At 37.8% G+C, this 22,072-nt stretch overlaps 1 protein-coding gene across 1 annotated transcript in view; it reads right to left on the reverse strand.

Moving 5' to 3' along the window:
- The window catches only part of srp54 (signal recognition particle 54), a 38,150-nt gene that overhangs the window by 5,050 nt on the left and 11,028 nt on the right, over window positions 1–22,072 (reverse strand). The window contains exons 8-14 of the mRNA XM_043697871.1: window positions 19,425–19,482; window positions 17,613–17,763; window positions 17,371–17,519; window positions 10,459–10,559; window positions 10,293–10,379; window positions 10,140–10,213; window positions 9,710–9,818 (exon numbers count right to left, since the gene is read on the reverse strand). Of these exons, the coding sequence (XP_043553806.1) occupies window positions 9,710–9,818; window positions 10,140–10,213; window positions 10,293–10,379; window positions 10,459–10,559; window positions 17,371–17,519; window positions 17,613–17,763; window positions 19,425–19,482 (729 nt within the window). The remainder of the gene's footprint in view (window positions 1–9,709; window positions 9,819–10,139; window positions 10,214–10,292; window positions 10,380–10,458; window positions 10,560–17,370; window positions 17,520–17,612; window positions 17,764–19,424; window positions 19,483–22,072) is intronic.

Here is a 22,072-nt window from a genome sequence, read left to right on the forward strand (position 1 = left end):
AGGTTGGGAGCGGGCAGGGGGTGTTGGATGGGGTTGGGGGCGGATGGGTGGTCGTGTTGGACGGGATTGTGGTATGGGCGGGAGGCAGTGTTGGACGACGCTAGGGGCGGGCAGGGGCCCACGCACAACGTACTGCTGCTTTGTCTCCTAAATGGGGAGCGGACTTCGCAGAAAACTCTGGGCCCCAGAGGAAAGGCATTGAATCAATTAACTGAATGATCAATTATCCAAATGAAATAGTGCCTGTCCATCGCGTTCGGATAATCGAGGTTCCGCTGTACACACTGACCACTGATACGTTCTCCTACCTGGAGTAGTTTACACAGGTACAAGAGCAAGTCATTTACCCCTTGAACCTATCCTGCCAATCAATGTCCTCAATTAACGTTGTAGCTATATTCCTAACCATTGCAACACTACGTGAAATGACCAAGCATGGCTTCCCATATGATTTCTTATTAAAGCCAGAACTATATACCTGCAGATATCTCTGGCTTGGAAAAACTAACTTACTGGTTGAAATAATATATGTATTTGTATTCCTATGTGTGTGTTAATATAAAATAAATCCCCAAAGACAGAAGAAATATTGGACAGTTAGCCACTTCATGAACTTAGCAAAAAACTGGAAAACTGGGCAGGACTTCAATCCAGGGCTATTAACTCAGAAAAAGGACATTTCTTGCACCACAAGAACATGATCAGGTGATCTCAACATTCTTTCAACGACCTGTTCAGGGATGTTATGGCACACCTTACATGAATCAATGTAAGATTATGTAAATTCATTTTTTTAGAAATAGAATCAGTCTCAATTCTGGAGCACAGACAGCCTCACACAGGGCACTTCATGCCTTCAACGCACTATCTGGGCCAACATGGCACCTATTGTTAAAGCTCACTTGAGAACCTAACTTTAAGATCTGGAATTTATTTATGAAAGAACTGAAATTAACATGGTCATTCTAACAGATGAGAGACTTAAATAATCCAGGTCTTTTTCAATGTATAATTTCAGTTACATCACACTATAAACATTTGCTATAAATTCTGTGTCTCACAATCTTACACTCCACAACCACCTGAAGCAGCAGCGGTCTAAAGCTGGTGTTTCCAAATAAATCTGGACTATAACCTGGTGTTGTGTGATTTTTAACTTTGTACACCCCAGCCCAACAGTGGCACCTCCAAATCAAAACATAATCATGACTTCACTGACAATGGAAAGAAAACAACATTGACTCTATTGCAGTTGACTTAGTTAGAGAGATGTACAGCAGGGAAACCCTGCGGTCCAACTCTTCCATGCCAACCAGCTAACCCAACCCAATCTAGTCCCACCAGCCAGCACCTGGCCCATATATCTCCAAACCCTTCCTATTCATATACTCATCCAGATGCCTTTTAAATGTTGCAACTGTACTAGCCTTCACCACTTCCTCTGGCAGGACATTCCATACACATACCACCCTCTGCATGAAAACATTGCCCCAAGGTCTTTTTTATATCTTTCCCCTCTCACCCTAAACCTATGCTCTCTAATTCTCGACTCACCTAACCCAGGGAAAAGACTTTGCCTATTTATCCTATCCAAGCCCCTCATGATTTTGTAAATTCTCTGTGAGGTCACCCCTTAGCCTCCGCGCTCCAGGAAAAACAGCCCCAGCCTGTTCAGCCTCTCCGATAGCTCAAATCCTCCAACCCTGGCAACATCCTTGCAAGCCTGTTCTGAACCCTTTCAAGTTTCACAACTTCTTTCCAATAGGAAGGAGACCAGAATTGCACGCAATATTCCAACAGTGGCCGAGCCAATGTCTTGTACAGCCACAAAATGACCTCCCAACTCCTATACTCAATGCTCTGACCAATAAAGGAAAGCATATCCAAACACCGTCTTCACTATTCTGCCTACCTGCGACTCCACTTTCAAGGAGCAACGAACCTGCACTCTAAGGTCAGCAACACTCCCGAGGACCTTACCATTAAGTGCAAGAGCCCTGCTAAGATTTGCATTCTAAAATGGAGCACGTCACCTTTATCTAAATTAAACTCCATCTGCCACTTCTCAGCCCACTGGCCCATCTGATCAAGATCCTGTTATACTCAGAGGTAACCTTCTTTGCTGTCCACTACACCTCCAATTTTGGTGTCATCTGCAAACTGACTAACCTGTACTTCTAACGCTCACATCCAAATCATTTATATAAATGAAGAAAAGTAGTGAACACAGCACAGATCCTTGTGGCACTCCACTGGTCACAGGCCTCCAGTCTGAAAAGCAACCTTCCACCACCACCACCCTCTGTCTTCTACCTTTGAGCCAGTTCTATATCCAAATGGCTAATTCTCCCTGTATTACTTGAGATCAAACCTTGCTAACCAGTCTCCCATGGGAAACCTTTTCGAATGCCTTACTGAAGTTCTTATAGATCACATCTAATGCTCTGCCCTCATCAATCCTCTTTGTTACTCCTTCAAAAAACTCATTCAAGTTTGTGAGACATGATTTCCCATGCACAAAGCTATGTTGACTATCCCTAATCAGTCCTTGCCTTTCCAAATACATGTACACCCGGTGCCTCAGGATTCCCTCCAACAACTTGCCCAGCACAGATATCACAAGTCCCCTGGTCTACAAGTCCCCTGGCTTGTCCTTACCATCCTTCTTAAACAGTGGCACCACGTTAACCAACCTCCAGTCTTCCAGCACCACGTCTGTAACTATCAATAATACAAATATCTCACTAAGTGGCCCAGCAATCACTTCTCTAGCTTCCCACAGAGTTCTCGGGTACACCTGATCAGGTCCTGGGGATTTATCCGTTTCAAGACATCCAGCATTTCCTCCTCTATAATATGGACATTTTTCAAGATGCCACCATCTATTTCCCTACATTCTATATCTTCCATGTCCTTTTCCACAGTAAACGCCATTGCAAAATATTCATTTAGTATCTCCCCCACTTCTTGTGGCTGCCTTGCTGATCTTTGAGGTGCCCTATTCTTTCCCTCGTTACCCTTTTGTCCTTAATGTATTTGTAAAAACTCTTTGGATTCTGCTTAACTCTATTTGCCAAAGCTATCTCATGTCCCTTTTTTGCCCTCCTGATTTCCTCTTAAGTATACTCCTACTGTCCTTATACTCTAAGAAGATTCACTCAATCTATCCTGTTGATACCTGACATATGCTTCCTTCTTTTTCTTAACCAAACCCTCAATTTCTTTAGTCATCCAGCATTCCCTATACCCAGCAGGAACATACTGTCTCTGGACTCTCATTATCTAATTTCTGAAGGCTTCCAATTTTCCAGTCATCCCTTTACCTGCGAACATCTGTCCCCAATCAGCTTTTGAAAGTTCTTGCCTAATACCGTTAAAATTAGACCTCCTCCAATTTAGAACTTCAAATTTTTAGATCAGGTCTATCCTTTTCCATCACTATTTTAAAATTAATAGAATTATGGTCACTGACCTCAAAGTGCTCCCTCAATGACACCTCAGACACCTGCCCCGCTTTATTTCCCAAATATAGGTCAAGTTTTGCACCTTCTCTCGTTGGTATATCCACATACTGAATCAGAGAACTTTTTGTATACACTTAATAAATGCCTCTCCATGTAAACCCTTAACAGTATTGCAGTCCCAATCTATGTTTGGAAAATTAAAATCCATTACCATAACCAACCTATTATTCTTACAAATAACGGAGATCTCCAGACAAATTTGTTTCTCAATTTCCCTCTGACTATTAGGAGGTCTATAATACAATCCCAATAAGGTGATCATCCCTTTCTTAATTCTCAGTTCCACCTAAATAACTTCCCTGGATATATTTCCAGGAATATCCTCCCTCAATGCAGCTGTAATGCTATCCCTTATCAAAAACACCACTCTCCTTCCTCTTTTGCCTCCCTTTCTATCCTTCCTGTAGCATTTGTATCCTGGAACATTAAGCTGCCAGTCCTGTCCGTCCCTGAGCCATGTTTCTGTAATTGCTATATCCCAGTCCCATGTTCATAACCATGCCCTGAGTTCATCTGCCCTGCCTGTTAGGCCCCTTGCATTGAAACGAATGCAGTTTAATTTTTTAGTCCTACCTTGTTCTCTGCTTTGTCTCTGCCTGCCCTGACTGTTTGATTCGCTTCTGTTCTCAACTGTACCAAGTGGGGACTTAAAATCATAATTTCTACTTGAACTCAAATCAATATGTAAGATGGGGTCTGACCTAGATCCCATTTTAGCCTGCTTTCAAGTTCTTAAAGAAAATTGAAGGGCAATTTCATTGAGATTTTTAAGTGACAAAGAGTTTCTCCCAAACCTGTTCAAATCATTTACTTTGTTGGGGATTCAGAACAAGAAACCACACCTTTTAAAATCAGAGCCAGATAATTCAGGAGTGTAGTCAGAGAATCCTTCCCAAAAAGTCCTCCCAAATGGCTGGAACCATTCCTTCCCTCTACTCTCTAGTAGAATTGAATTAGATAATGGCTAATATGCATCTTAACTCCAACTCCTTGCCTCATTTCTGTAATCTTAAAAATCCTTGAACAATCAAAAGAAACTAAGGCTACTTAATAACATAAGAGCCCATGTTGTTGAAGGTAGCATATGAGCATGGATAGAGGATTGGCTAACTCTCAAGAGAGGGAATTGAAAGAAAGGTGACATTTTCAGGACGGCACACCAACTAGTGCAGTGCCACAGGGATCATTGCAGGGGCTATAATTATTAGCAATATACATGAATGACTTCTATTATGGAAGTGAATGCACTGTCACCAAGTTTATGCATGACCAAAAAAACCTAATATAGCTACAATGTAATTGCTAATATACATATTAAAGCCACCATACAACAGCTATATTAACTATAAATAGCTATTATTACAATTTAGCTGTAGCTAAATTGCAGCTGTAAATAGAGAGGAATATTCAAGACCTAGGTACCTTTGTAAACCAAACACTGAATGTAATTACTCCGGGACAGCAGGCAGTAAAATAAATAAATGTCTTCACAGCAAGAGGATGTGAATACAAAAGTAGTGATGTCTTGTTGGAATTGTAGAGGAGCTTAGTGAGACCATACTCGGGAGATATGTGCATAGTTTTGGTCTCCTTATCTGAGAAAGGATGTTCTGGCGATGAAGGGAGTGCAACCAATATTTACCAGATTGATTCCTGTGATGGCAGGGCTGATGTATGAAGAGAGACTGGATTAGTTCGGACAATATTCACTGGAGTTCAGATAAATGAGAAGGGAATCTCAAAAACCTATGAAATTCAAACAGTCTTAGACATGGTAAATGGAGGAAAGATGTTCCCAATGACTGGGAAACTCAGAACCAGGGGTCACAATTTAAGCCTGTGAGATAAACTATTTAGGACTAAGATGTAAAAATAAAATCTTCACCCAGATACAGGTGAGTGTGTGAAATTCTGTCATAGAAAGCTGTTGAAAACTATGTTTTGGCCTCAAGGAGTTAGATAGGGCTAAAGGGATCAATGGGTATGGGGAGAAAGCAAAAAGAGTCTCCAGAATTGGATGATAAGCCATGGTCATATTACATGGAGGACAAGTTGGCCTACTCCTGCTCCAAATCATCATGTTTCAAATGTAGAAAATGGATTGAAAGTGTCTCCAAGAACAAGTGGGAAAAACTTTCCAGGAAAAATTAAAGCAACCTCTGATAAAAAGGGAGTGTTTATCAGTAAATTGCAGTGTGCAATTATGAGCATAAAATCAAACACATTCATTTAAAAGCAGTGCAGTCTCTAAACATACTTAACGTGGGAGTTATCCAATGTTGCCCAGTCTGGCTACCGTCTGGTGTTGCTTTACACAATCATCTTTCCCAAGTCCAAAATAGCTGACTTCAGACTTTCCCCAGTGAACTCCATCTGCTACAGTTTTGTCCATTCATTTATATATTACCAACCCTTTGCAAATTTCTGTTCCTATCTGCTGTCATTTAACTTACTGTTATCAGCGCATTTTGAATGACAGCAAGCCTTTGTCTATGTCATTTACAAACATTTAAGATCATAATACAGATTGTGAAAGTACATGCTAAATATACTATCTCAAATTGAGTACTTCCTATTCTCACAATTGCTGGTCTTCTACCTCCAAACCAACATTCTAACCAAAACAATAGCACTTAGAATGGAAGCAATCTCTCACTTTTATTTGTAGTCTTTTTATGCATAAATTTATTGAATGTTTTCAAGAAATCCATATAAGACACTTGCACAGACATCTATTTACCTGCATTAGTTACCTCAGACGAATTCACTTGCGTTCAGTAGATGTAACTTAGACTTCATAAGCCTTTTGTGTTTCTCTCTGCTTATTTATCATTCTATTTCCAACAACTGGGCCAACATAGGACCTTAATAACGGATTTCTAAATAGTTATTGAACAACGTGACATTGGCAAGTTTCCCTAACAGAACAATTTGTGAACCTAGAGTATGATTCCTAAGATCACAGCAATTGCTACAATTTCTACTCCTTGCTATTGGATCCTAAATATTTGTCTGCTTTCAAAACATTTCTCAAACACCATTTAAAAGAATCGGATATCATCATTTCCTCTTGTTACTTCATTTTTGGTGTTACCTTGTACCTCTTGTGTCTTACTAGGTCATTCTCTACAATGTATACTATGCAAATGCATCTCTATTCCCAAGAGGACAACTTGCCACTCCTCCACTTTTTTGAACAGCGAGCCAATTAATCATATCCATCACCAATCTCCTTTAGCTGCCTGAACTTGATTTATTAAACAACATTGGCCTTCAGCAAATCAGCATGAGTTCTAGTTATGCTTAACTACTCAGGGATTACAGGAGATATTTTTCCTCACGAGTCCTATGTTAGATACCTTCCTTATTTGAACATCCTGTAATTTCCAAACCCCAAATACTCCATTGCGGTCTTCCTGCTCTTCCCTCATAACTGAAGAATTTCATCAACTGTTTCCAATTTCCACAATTGCATTACTTTCATCGACTTCTCAATCTCTATTTAAGGGGATGAACTGCCAATCAATATTCACAATCAGATCATCAATTCCCATAGTTATCTTGATCCCATTCCCTTTCATTCGGCTTTCTGCAAGGGGTCCATTCTACATGCCTGGTCCCCTTCGTCACATTCATCCAACGATACCAACTTCCATACTAGTTTTGCATTTTGACTTCACTTTTACTCGAAAAGAATATTGTACTCCACTGTAGTTTTCAGAACATTCAACCAAGTCCAACAGTTGCCCCCACATGGCTCTGACCTCTTCCTCTGCATCCCAAAACCATAATAAACCTTCACAGTCCTTGTGTTTTGATTTCACTTTCAGTCGAACAACTCCTCACATTTCTGTGATCTTCATAAAACATCAGCCTTCCTCTCTCAGCATTCCAGAGGGACTATTCCCACTGACACTTACTGCTCCACCGCTTGCATCACTTAAATTCCAAAGCCACAGATTCCTTGTCGTGCTGACAGAGTTTTCATCACTGGGAACAGCAATTTTTTTTTTTTTAAGGTGATGGTTTGGCACAACATTTCCTTTCAGCCACAGGAATAACCATAATGTTACTTGCCATTTTAATTCTCTATGTGACATCAACCTTGCCCTCCTGAACTTTTCCAATGAAGGCTGAAGAACATAAGCTCATATTTCAAATGGCAACTTCAGTTTTGCTCCTACAACATTTGAATTCAAAAGTTTCAGATCACAGTTGTCAACTCCCTGTTTTGAAGGAAAGCAGGTAATAGTACTAAGCTTTCAGTTAGTAATTCCTGGTTTCCACTTGATCGGTGGACTTTCCAATTTCTCTTGCCTCCTCTCCATCCCAATTTCATACTTGCTTACAAAGTTTATTGCCAGAATTTTGTTTTTATTTAGGACATTTGTCATTTAATTTAAACTCCCAATTACAGTGCAATCTACATTTGTCAAATAGGCGTCACGTTGCTCTTAATTACCTGAAATGTCTCTATAAACACATCGTATTGAAATGTCTCTATGAACACATCGTCTTATCCTATCATTTGCAATCCCCTTCTTGCATGATATTTGGGACTTATAATACAATATTATCTGTATTCTTTTGCTATTCACTTGACTTGTTATCATACATGCTCCAAGACAGGCCCTCTTTTAGGTTAATATCAATTCCCCCATCCCTGGTTACCTGGTGTAATTATACACGCTTACCCCTATTTATACCACATACCTTCCTAGATACCTTTCACTATTTTTGTTGGGCCATTTAAAACCATCCAAACTTGAAATCTCAAGATATGGCACTAGTTAAGAGATTAGACAAAAATTAACGTCAAGGTACAGATCAACCAGGATGTGACTTTGTTTTTTTTAAGAGAACATTGGTGGCACTTGCAATGCCAGCACTTGTCCATTCCTAATTCCTCTGAATTAAGGGTCTTTCTACATTAGTTCTGAGGGCAGTTAAAAGTCAACCACACTACTAAGAACTTGGAGGTAGGCCAAATCATATAAGGATGGCAAACTGGTAGAACAAGGTTGAGATGCTGAATGGACAACGTTGATTTGGTTCAGGACTTTCCTTAAATATTAACCTCCCTTTTTCCACACACTGGTTTGATAAATCCCTCAAGTTCTTTTCAATAAATTCAAATATTTTTGCATTTAAAAGTGAAGGTAAAAGAAAATGAAAAAGTGCAGTTTCAAATTTAGTGTCAAGGAATGTTCCAAAACATTTCAAAGCACCGAACCAAGAAGTTGGGGGGGAAAGAAAATAGGAATTGATGGCCTTACCTCCCATGCAACTACATTACAGTTTATACAGGTCGAGATACAGAAGTGTTTGTGAAATGTTGCAGGTAATGGAGAACAAACCCATAAAACATTATAGTTGAGACTGGAGATAATAAAAGGATGCATGAGTTTTATATGCTTACAACTGAAGTAAAAACAGAGGTTCAACTGAAGGGATATTTTTTAAGAAAGTAAGTGCGAATTGTGCAAATGTTTATATCCCTTCTAAAGTTCTCAATTTTAGCACATGTCATGTGGATTTCATGATGAAATATTCTTCATTTCACAATTTATGGAAATAGAAAAACAGGGAATTCCAGACGGACCAAGTGAAAGCATTTTTCTGATGGGAAATTTCAAGCTCAGTTCAGTACTGAGGAGAATGCCAATAGTGACAACACAAAAAGAAACTTCAAGGTCCAACAAGTAATTCAGAACTGAAGCTGGATAGGTAACCAAAGGGTGAAAGTTATCATCATGAGACAGTATCGAGGGAAGAAAGAGGGACCAATCTTTGAAAGCAATATTTTCAGAATGTGATTGCCACATACTACCTAACAAAACAGGCAACATAACAGAATCAGGCAAAAGTAGCTCTTTGAGGTTAAATGATGGAGAAGAAAAGAACAGTATTGTCAACCATATGGACCAGATCAAGGAAGAAGAAAGATATGCACCATGGACTCTCAGAAATCATCTCTTTACTCTATAAAAGCATTAAATTAAAAGACAAAAGTTGGAAATTAGTTTAAAAATTCATGTATAAGTAAGGCAAAAAAAAGAGCGTTCAGAAAATGGAAATAGATACTTTTTTAAAATATAAGTATTTGCAACAACTATCAAGTAATCATTTTGACACAAAAGTGCAGGACAAACATTTAAATTTGAGTGCTGTACAGATCAAAATACCTTGGTCATTCATACTGTCCATTATGGTCATTAGTTTCTTGAGCCTTGCCATAGATTCTTGCTCATTACCTTTGCTCATGAAATCAGTTCCAAAGCCTGGAATCATACCCTTAAATCATAAAAGCATGAATGTCATTTATCAATGGAAAAAATTCACTGTAGAAAAATAATGTACTTGGCTGCTTCAAAAATTATCAGGGGTCATTGAAATTTATAACAGAACCAAAATGATCCAAGTCATAAAGAGATGTATGCAGTTACACAACACAAAGCCATTTTCAGTACAAGAAAAGTTTTTACTTTTTTTGGAAATGCTTACATGTGAGTTTTATATAGCCCATTTAAAGATGTTTAGTAAGAATGCCTGTTTAATAAGTCGCACCAAATTTCATTTCACCTACTTGCAATGTAGTAAATATTTTAAACGCACCATTATTTGACTGAAAGGCCCCATCTTCATAATGTTTTGAAACTGTTCATACATATCTCGGAGTGTGAATTGACCTATGAAACAAACAGCAGTATATTAAAAATATTTATTTCAAATTCTGCTCTTTAAAAGCCATTATAAATTAACACTCACCATGTTTAAGTTTGTCTATTAATTCTTCATTGTCATCCAATTTCAGCTCATTTACCTTGTCTATTAAACCTTCAATATCACCCATGCCTGAAATACAGAAAACTGAAGTTTTAGTGCATTCTACATTATTCACAAATATATACAATACAATTATTGGAAAACGTACCAAGTAGTTTGCTAATGAAGGGCTGTGTTTTGAACGGTTCAAAATCATCTATATGCTCTCCAGTACCAATAAAAATTATTGGACTTTTGGTGGCAGCCACTCTGTAACAAAAGATGAAACTTTAGCACTTTGTTGCTTTGCACCCTTTTTCTTGCAGGTGTCAGGCAGCTTTTAATTCAACAAAACAACAAGCAAGATAATCAGACGACTTCCATTTAGCTCCACATTTATTTAATATTTTTGCCCAAAACTTAACTACTATTAGGAGATATTTTGTTTCATGTTTGCTGCAGTTTTCAAAGCAAAAGTTCCCAGTGTAATCAGTTTCCTGGCTGATATAGCTGCTTTAAAAGAAAAACCTTGATAATCTTCAGACATTTGTCAAGTTTTTCTTTTTTTGAAGAATAGCATTGCTAAAAGCCACGAATTATATTCCAACATTTAAGCAGAGTCAACAATCCAACTGCAATCAGATGAATTGCAATGCTCATTCACCAAGTTTCTAATTCAGTTCATTTTGTCACAGTTATGTTGGGACAAGATAACTAATTACAAGCTTTGGGACAAGTAAAGGCCTTCAAATAATAAAACTTCACTCAAGATAAAAATATGCAACACAATTCAACTGATAAATTCAAAACATCTTACTGCAAAAAATTGTACTTTTACATTAATGGCTTTTGATAAATCTTTAATTTGAGCATAGTTTTCAGTTAGAGGGGACAAAATAAATCCACAGATTAAAATTTTAAAAGCATTTTGAGTGACGCATAAAAAGCTACTTGGTAGACAGAGTATGTAGTTACACGAGGGGAAACTTGCATATGTTTATCATTTATAAAATTAAAAATTCTTTAGGAGAAGTCATCACAAAATGGGTACAGCAAAACTAGGGTTTTTCTAAACTAGACATTTTCCTATGGTTTTTAAACAAGTTTATTGACTGCATGTACATTTCTTAGTTCAAGTATTCACTTTTGTTCAATTGTGCTTCACTTGAAGACTACGCTTGTTGTTGTCCCATAATACTGCACCAAGACTATAAACAATGTAACCTTGTATGACAATTAATGAGATAGTGGAGGCACTGGTCAAAATATTTCAGAACTAACTGAATTCTGGGAGTGTGCCGGTGGTCTAGAGAACTACTTAGATTACACCGCGCTCAAGAGGGGAAGGAGACAAAGAAAGTAATGAAGCCAGGTAAACGAACATTTGCCATTAAGAAAGTGCTAGCCCATTATTCAAAAAAATGCACATCCTGAAAAGCTGAACACAATCAAAGAGTTAACACTGCTTGTGAAATGGAAATAATTGACAAAAAGTTCGAATTTTTTGAGGAGATAACAAGCAGAGTTGATAAATGTGAATGAGAAGATGCAGTGCATTTGGATTTTTAGAAGGCATTCAATAAAGGTGCCGCAAAGATTTTGTGCAAGTTAGGAGCTCAACAGTATTAGGGGGTAACACATTAACCAATCCTCAATCCGTGCTAATACAGGAAAGACAATTGGGTTTAATGGGTCTGCTTTAGCTTGCAAAGATGTAACTAGTGGAGGATCACATAACAGTTAAGGGCGTCAATTATTTATTATTCATATGAATAATTTGGAGGGTGAGCAGAGCAAATATTAAAATTTGCTGACGATACAAATCAAATGGAAGGATATGTTACAATGAGGACATAAGGAATTTAAGGGATACAGATAGCTTGGGTGAGTGTGCAAGATCTTGGCAAATGGAGTTTAATGTAGGAAAGTGGCAGGTTTGTTGGGAACAATCAAAAGGTAGATGATGATTTAAATGAAGGTGTAGCACTGAGGGGTTTGGGCAAGGTGCATGAAATACAAAAAAGATCAGCATGCAGATGCAGCAGCTAATTAAGGTGGTAAATTGAACTTTTGTCTACATTGCTCGGGAGCCAGAGTTTAAAAATACAGAAGTTTTGTTACAATTCTGTGGGATGTTGGGGAGGCCACATCTGGAGGACTCTGTACAGTTTTGGTTGTTGCATAAGGATGAACATTCTGGCACTGGAGGCATTTCAAAATAAATTCAATCAACTGATTCTTCGATGAAGGAGCTGGGCTATGAAGACAGCTGAAGTGTTTAGCTCTTTGTTCATAAGTTCTGAAGGAGGGTAACCTTATTGAAAGATACAAGATTACATTGAGAAGGTGCTTTCACTCGTGGAGGAATCTCAAAGTGGGAGAGATTTCTTGCCAGTGAATCATGAATATCTGAAATTATCTACACCAGATGGATGTGGAGGCCAGATCATTGAAAGTATTTAAAAAGTCAGTGCATTTTTGAATTATTGAGGGCTATAATGAACTGACAAAGAGAAGTTGAGACCTGGAGCAGATCAGCCACGATCTTGTTGAATGATGTTGCAGGTTCAAGGGACCAAACAGCCTCCTCCAGCTCCTATTTATGTTATCTCCGAAGACTAAATACTGCCCCCCAGTCACATATAACACATTGGGGAGAAAATGCAGGGACAAACCAATCAGGATTTAAAACCCACATGAACCTTGCTCCATATCAGAAACCGAATTCCATACACCCTAATATTTTTATGCAGTACCTTGTCTAAAGCTTTCCTAGTCCTTCATGTTCCACATTTGCTATATTTTCCCATCAGCCATGTTTGCCAGCTCTTAATGCAACTCTCATCAGTTTTATCAAGTATAACTTTGTGTACTGAAATATGCATAAATTGCTTCTAACTAAATTTCCTTCGTATACATAGCTAATAATTTTGTCTTTAAGACACAATTTTTCCCTAACTGGACTGCGGTTATACAGATCCCCCACACCCATTTTCTGAAAGTGGTTTTATCATTCAGCACTCTTCAATCTAAATGAAACTTGTGAAATCTAAATGAAAATGTATTTTCATCAGTATTTCATAAGCAATCACACAGGACTTCATGGCTGACTTCAGTTAGCTCATTTTTTTAAGTTTATTTTTTGAAATCTCCATTTTCTCATTGTAACTTGAAATCAGCTCACAGTTTAACTCCTTGCCAGTATTATTCTTTGATTCAACCTCCTTGTTAAACATCAGCAATTTTCAAATTATACCACACACACTTTCTCCAGAGCTTCCCTTAAGAATTTTCTTACAATTTTGAAAAATATTCCGGATTCTATCTTTTCTCAATCAGATTACGAGACTATGCCCTTCCCTAAGTGATTGCTTGTTGGAACGATTATATCAATTGTTTCATAGTTTGTTTGTAACTTCTTTACGTTGAGTGCTTAGTTCCTTCATTTAAATTCAATTCTTGATCTGTAGCTGTGTATTAATTCCTCCTTCACCTCAGCCAACTCGTTCTGTCTTCATGAAATTAGGTCTACTAGAATCTGGCACTCTTGTCATTGTGGTATAATTTTCCTTTACTATTGGGATTTATTTTGGGGATGCAGGGATGACTGTGAGAGTGGTAGTAAGGCACTCTCGAGAACTGCTATGGCCCCATATCATTACATATGTAATGACCAAGAACAGATAAAACAAATAAACAAGACTTCAAATTCTGACAGTAAAACAAATACTATTTAGTTGTTAACTTAAACTCAACTACAGAAAAGTCTTTCCTATTAATTTTTAACAAGAACAAAATATAATATCATGGTTATGCTTAATTTTGTTTCTTTAGTGGACATTTTCATTATCTTTAAAACCAGCCCAAAGCTCTATGGTTTTCAATGTCCTGAGTACATTTTCTTTTCCTAGTCAAGTAATTTCACGATAGAGGTAACACTGGAGAATATCCCCTCTAACATAAAAAAAGGTGTTGAAATCCTCACAGACTAATCGTGAGCTCCCACAAAGGTTTTGCACAAGAAATAACAAAGACAACATTTTCACTGTTTGAGATGCAGGCCTTTGTTTCTCTACTCCCCTTCCCAACCCAGAATCTTGATGACTGACCTGTCTTAAGAGGGTCACTACGATCTTAAGAAACTTCCATTACAATATCTCAATGGCTTTCTTTTGATTTTCTTTTCCTAAAGCTCATCCCCATGCCAATATGAATCACATGGGACTTGCATCCAAGTAGAAAACCAAACTGACAATCCTCTTGACCCCAAAATCATTTTGCATCGGAGACAAGACATGCTTAATATCTCCCTGACAGACCTGGAGACTAACAGTCCACCAGCAGCCACAGTGATGCTCTTACCATTGTCTACAAGTGTGAAAACTTGCATTCCTTTCTGGTAAAAGAACCGAGCTCCACCCCTCTTTAACAACCAAGTTATCCAAGATTACTGTCAGGCAGCATTCAGAATCAATCACATGAACCCTTCATTGCTTCCTTTTATGCTAACAAAGAGACAATCCCAAAACAATCTTATTAACTTCACATTTACATAATTGTGGGGTAATAACGCACGAGATTATGTCCTCCGGTCCTACATTCTCCCGCAAGGGAAACAACCTTTCTGCATCTCTACTGTCAAGTCCCCGAAGCAACTTGCAGGTCTCAATTTGATCTCCTCTCATTCTTCTGAAGTCTGAGGGAGTACAAGCCCAACCTACTTAACCTCTCCTCAAAGCTTTTCTGCCATACCTGGGTATCAACCTAGTGAACCTTCTCTGGACCGTGTGCGGTGGCAGCATATCTTTCCTTAGTTAAGGAGCCTGAAATATGATCTGACTAGTACCTTGCATATTTTACTAAGAGTTCTTCATTTTTGTACTCCATTCCTTTTGAAATCAAGGCCAACAGTTTATCTGCTTTCCATTGAACCTGGATGTTAACTTAATGCAATTGTGGGAAATGGTCTGCAGAGAATCTGAGGAGAAGCAAATGCTGTTGAAGGCCAATCAGCAACGAATATTCTAATTTCTAACCTTACAGAGGAATGAGCATTGATGAAGCAGCTGAAAATGGATGGGTCAGGGACACTATCCTGAGGAAGGGCTTTTGTAATGCAATGGGAGTGTTCCTATATCTAGGCCAGGAGGCTTAGGTTCAAATCCCACCTACTCTGGGGTTGCAGCATAATATATCAGAACAGGTTGATTAGAAAATATCTATGCTGAGGAAAGCCTGCTGTGATATTGTGGAATTGAGGTGGTTGGCTTCCAACAAGCACAATCATCACCTTTTGTTCTGGATCAGATTTGTCCTGATTCCCATAGAGTTAAATTATTCTGGGGTTTGCTGAGGTCACACGAGATGCATTTCAAGAGCAGTCACATTCACAATGGCTCTGAAACCCAGAACCGTTGTCCAAGTTTTAATTGTCATAAGGGTTGGCCCTAATAGAGTTTATCAGTATAAAAAACAAAGTACTAAAATCAAGAATTATTCTGATCCATCACAGTGATCTGCTGACAAATTTCTTGTTATATTTTCTTCCCAGCATTAGGAGCTGTGCAATGAAATATTATGAATGTAATATTCATTTCAGTTGGTCTCTGACCATGGATATGAAGACATTCTACAACTCAAATGTACAGAAACAGGGTGCATATTACATGGTGAAACAAATGCATTTCTGACCTACAATTTAACACTAATAATTTATCTTTAGATGTTAACATATGGAGTAACCTGACCTCAGTACAGTATGCAATGGGGAGTTGCGATTGTTGCATGATAAAGCTCACTTTCAAAAGAAGTGCACTCAGAGAGAGGTGGAAGGATATCATCATGTGGCTTGTCCCTAGATGGTAAACATACTTTGGCAAAAATCAGATGAGTTACTTGTTGCAAAATAACAAAGTTCTGATCTGCAGTTGTAACTACGATGTCAATTGACAGTTTTAATCAACCTGTTCAGCTGTGTTGTTGACTAGAGTGCTGGCCCAGATTGGACTTGAATTCAGGTTGTCTAACCCAGAGGCAGGGACGTTACGCTTGCACCCCAAGAGTGCTCCCCATTTAAGTTTCTTGTTGACTTTGACATTGGAGAACTTAGTACTGATAATGTCAAGGAAGCCCACAAAGTAGGTGAAGACAGGGTTACGCTGCAACATACTCCAAACGGTTCGACTCACTCTTGCTTGAAAAGATCATTGCCTGATATTCGTGCAGTGAGTGTTGTTCAAATCTTGCTGTATATGTTGACAGGCTGCATCAGTATCCAAGTGACAGCACATGATGCTGAGCGTTGTGAAATGATCAGCAAATATTCCTCTTCTGACCTTCTAATGGAGGAGAGGATGCTAATGAAACAGCTGAAGATTTGTGCCTTACGCCCAACCAACCTGAAGAAATCATGCAATGTACTTGGACTGATATGACTGACTTCCAAAACACACAACGACCATTTTGGCCAGATTGATTTTTGTCAATACAAATTATCCATGCCTCCTTACTTTTGACTTTTTGTCCATTTCAGGACAAGAAACAAAGATGTCAAAATAACTGATTTAAAATTCAAGCATGGAAAATTACATTGCTCAATTATATTCAGAAAAGTGAAAGATAAGGCTTGTATCAAAGAAAGCAAAGACCTGGAGAACTATCCATAAACAAGAGTCTTCTTGTCACAGTTAAATGCAAATAAAAGGAAACAAAAAAATTCAAATTAAACTAAGTTAAAAGAAAATAAGGCATGAGCGAGTAGAATAGCTAAAATATGACTATCATGTGAAAACCAGACAACATGATGCACAAACCCCATTCACTACATAAAGTGATGTCCCTCCTTTATCAAACCCAGTTTTCCTGCCTTAAAAATTCCTTAATTACAATACCAAGTGTATTTAGTTTGGAGTTAAAAATAAACCAAATCCACTGCAAAACCAAGTTAAAAGATTCTAACATTGTATCCATTCCTTTCAATTTTGAACAGGATTTCTGTATCCTCATGTCTTAGCCATTTATGAAATTGCCTTCTTCAAAATTCCAAACACTTTCTCAATTGAAAGAAAACTGGACTACTTACGCACTGAGCGCGCCTCCTCCTTTGGCATGACCATCAAGTTTAGTTACAATGACTGATGCAATATCCACTTTATCTTTGAAAGCTTTGGCTTGTGCTTCACAGGCTTGACCAATTGATGCATCCATTACATAAACAATGTTGTCCGGTTGCTAAAATAGATTTCAAAAGTTAGATACTTATTTCCAACAGTAACAACTTCATATGGCACTATGTATGCATTCATGATCGAATTTTTAACTTACTATGGCATTTGAAACTTGCAACATCTCTTCAAATAAAGAGTCTTCTTGTTTGTGTCGACCACTGGTATCAACAATTATTATCTCAAAGTTTTCTTTTTTAAATTTCTCTACACCTTCTGCAGCTATGATCACTGGATCCATTTCTGTATAACTGAATAAAGAAAAGAAACCTTGGCTCATTTCTGATTTACTCTCTAATACTCCCTTTCCCTTGCCATGTACATTTTCATAATCCTTTTTTCTCCAAATGAACAAAAGCAAACTACAATCAGCATTAAGTCCACATCCTTCCCTGTAAGCATGAATCCCTTTCACATGCTAACACCCCATATATACCACATTTTCAACTTTCCACTTCAAGTTCAAGAAAATAGAACAACTGAATTTGAAGTTATTGAAAATAAGCATTTAATTTATCAGGACCGAGTGATTGGCAGAGGTTTTGAAGCTAATATGAGCTAGATGCTGTATTTCATTATGATTATAACCCAAGCACAGTAACTGAGAGACTTTAAAAAAAATACACCAAGCTCTAATTTCAGGAAACACTCTGAAGAAAGGTAAGAAATTGAAACAGTTATGTTTTAGTCTCCACAGATGTTTGTCCAATCTGATCAGTATTATGAGCACGTGCTTTTTATTTCAAAACAGAATTGGAGTTAATTTAGCTCATTCGACAAGATAGCAATGAATTTGGGGAACAAACCATTTGTCTGATTACAGCACATTTCTGTTGGGAGAATTATTCCTGGAATGACTCAGGAGTGAATGGCTATAAATTGAAAGACTTGGGTGTCCTCATATGCCAGTGGATGGAATAACAAGCATGCATGTGAGGCAGACGGTCAAAAAAGGAAATGGGATGTTAGCCTTTACAACAAGAGGATTGGAGTACAGGGATGTCTTGCTGCAGTTATATAGGACCTTCCTGAGACCACATCTGGAATACCGTGTGTAGTTTTGATCTCCTTATCTGAGGAAGGACGATTCTGCTGTTGAGGGAGTGCAGCAAAGTTTTACTAAACTAACTCCTTGGAAGTTAAGACCGACATATGAGGAAAGGTTGAATCAGTTAGGATTATGTTCACTTGAGCTCAGAAGAGTGAGGGATAACTCAGGAACTTACAAACTTCTAACAGTACTCAACAGGGTAGATGCAGGAACCATGTTCCCGATGATGGGGGAGTCCATAACCAGGGCTCACAGTCTAAGGATATACAAGTAAAACATTTAACACTGAGATGAAAAGGAATTTCTTCACTCAGAATGGGTAATCCTATGGAATTCACTACTACAGAAAGCAGTGGAGAGCAAAAGTTATACAATTTCAATGAGTTGAATATAGCATTTGGGGCTAAAGGGATCAAAAATTATGGAAAGCAGAACCAGGCTGCTGAGTTGGATGAACAGCCGCAACCACAATGAACAGTAGGAGCAGGTTCGAAGGCTCCAATTTTCTCTACAGTATTTCTAAAGAAGCTGAAATAGATCTTCTCAGAGAGAACTTCATTGGAATCAATTAATTCCATGCACCCTTTGGTATGCATTAAAATCTGATTGTTTCTCATCTCTGGCCATGTCGGAAACATCCACATCCCATGGAAGAACAAAAACAGAAAAAAATCTCAAACCTTTACTGAGTTCAGTACAGCTGAAATTTTTCATAATGTTGTAGCAGCTGTCCAAAATCAGAATTGAACAAATATTGCCATTTTGAAAATTCCCTCGGTTGCAATTAATAGCAATCATAGGTACACAAGTTTACTTACTATTCAAATAACATGTTAAAATATTTTTGATTATAAATTCTACCTTCCATAAAATGGAATTCTTGCTTTAGTTGCATTCTGTTTCAGCTGGTCAAATGCACCTGCAGGACAGAAATGTAAAAATGTGTCTTGATCCAAGCTCCACTATCCTTGAAACTCAACTCTACTATTTTCCTGGATCGTAATGTTAAGTGGCATGTTGCAAAGCAGCAGTCAGATTCTAGATCATTTGAGGTGAGGATATTATTTGCATAAGTGGTCAGAAGAAAGTCTTCAAAAATTAAACACTTTATTTAGAAGTGCAATCAAAAAGTAACACTTCAGATTTACTGCAAAATCCGACCTTTAAAAGCAAACAATACTGTTGTCCAAACAAAATAAAAGGATCATAATAAGATAGTTATCTGCAGAATTATATGACAGTGCGTAATCTAGAAACAAACACATTTAGATTACAAAATTGTTTTTGGGGGCAGGGGCAAGCTACTCAAAACCAGTGTCATTTTAAAATCATCATCATCATACCATGAGGTAAACTGAAAATGAACAGGAATGCCACTGCAACTTGTGTAAAGGCTCTTGTATCAAACTAAGGAGTTGCCCATTTGAGGCAGAGAAAAAAGAATTATTGGCTCAGAGGATAGTGGATCTATGGACTTATTTACCATCGGTCTATTGAGGCTGGGTCATGGTTCATATTCAAGGCTGAGATAAACAGATTATTACAATCATTAAGGGAAACATGCATTATCAGATTAGCCAGGATCTCACTGAATGATGGAATGATGTCTTAGGGTTTTAAAATGCTAATATCCGTACGGTGAATGAAATCCAAGAATAACTATTAAAAGAATTCCCATTTATCTATGCTTCTTCAGTTAAAACAATGCGCCACAAAACCACGAGCAAAATACTTCAGTCAATTGAAAACAGAAAGTTAGCTCTATGCAAGATTCACTCAATATATTAGTGCTTAATTTTAATTAAAGAACATTAATCTGTACGTGACACAGGAAATAGTGAGCAGACATTCCCTTTTATCAAATCCTCAAACACAAGATGAGAATGAAGACAGATTAATTGCCCCAATCACCAAGTACAATGACTGAAAGAACCAAGAGATTACCCCAATTTAATGTTTTCAACCAAATACAAGTCAGTATGAAGAAAGTTTTCTTTCAATAATCTATAGGTTTCAAACCTTCAAAAGATCTACTGCAGCAGCCTCGATGATTCTACAAGAAGGGTGCACCATTGATAATAACGAAATTAAGGATGATATCCATGTGAGAAAAGAATTCAATGTTGCTAAAATTAGGAGTAGGCTAAGAAAAATTGGAAGTTTTAGAAACCAACAAATGATTAGTTTTAGAAATGAGAAATTGGTCTCTATTAGAAAACTGACAAGGAACATAAAAGTAACAGTAAAAGTTTCTTCTACGTTGGAAGAGACAAATGCAGGTAAGCACTAGTCCTGAGATTATGAAACTAGGGAATTAATAAAGACAGGGACTTTGAACAAGTATTTTGTAGCTGCCTGTAAAGTAGAAGACGGAAAAAAGGATTCCACAAATTATAGAAAATCAACAGAAGACAAGAGAGATCACAATTTGAAACAACCAGAATCATGAAGAAATATCATGGAAAAAAAATTAGCCTTAAGTGCTGACAAGTGAGAATCATTAAGGCTACACAAGCTTCATTAAATCTACACTTGTCCCACGTTCCAGCACTCTGTCCACAGCCTTGAATGTTATGACATTTCAAGTGGTCATCCAAGTGTTTTTTTTAAACAAATTGAGGTTACCTACCTCAATTACCCTCCCAGGCAGTGAACCACAGAACCCCACCACAATCTGGGTGAAAATTCTTTCCTGACATCCCCCCTAAACCTCCTCTTTTTGATCTTAAAATGATGGACCTTTGTTATTAACCCTTCAACAAAGAGGAGCAGCTGCCTTCTATCTACCTTGTCCATGTCCCTCAATCTTATACACTTCTATTAGGTCTACCCCAACCTTAAGAGTGTCTATCTGGTTCACTGGCATAATTAAGAGGTGTTCGTCCTTTTGTCTTTTAAAAGAATCAATGCTCGTAAAAGTACTAAACTTATATACTCTAAGTTAGTTTGAAATTATACATAACTTAATAAAAGAAGAAAGGATATTAAACTTATTACCACAGCTGGGTCATGAGATTTTGTTTACTACTCACCAGCGTGCGTTTCATTCATTCATGCAGTTTCATAGAGGCGCTGCTTTGATCATGTGATTAGTGGGCCTGTTTAATATATATTCAACAAGTACATACTAAACTGTTTGATGTGTTGCAATCTATTCAGGTCCTGAGACATGGTTGGTAAGGGCTGATTAATATTATAATCTTTCCATAGTTTTGGTGGGTCGTGGAGACACTAAAACAGTGAGGGCATTGTTTCGGAAAATGTTAATAGTCTTTGATATTTATTCAGAGGTAGCTTTTGATGTAAATAGAGTCTGATAAGGGTTGAAGGTGTTCAGAAGCAAAATGGGTTTGGAAAGAATTTTTAAAATTTAGTCCATCTTGCAACAGTAAAATATAGTCGAACAGTGTGGTGCTGGAAAACCACAGCTGGTCAGGCAGCATTCAAGGAGCAGGAGAGTCAGCGTTTCGGACGTAAACCCATCATCAGGAATAAGGCTTGTGGGCCAA

The sequence above is a fragment of the Chiloscyllium plagiosum genome, chromosome 10 (assembly GCF_004010195.1).
Source record: "Chiloscyllium plagiosum isolate BGI_BamShark_2017 chromosome 10, ASM401019v2, whole genome shotgun sequence".
NCBI classification, from domain to species: Eukaryota; Metazoa; Chordata; class Chondrichthyes; order Orectolobiformes; family Hemiscylliidae; genus Chiloscyllium; species Chiloscyllium plagiosum.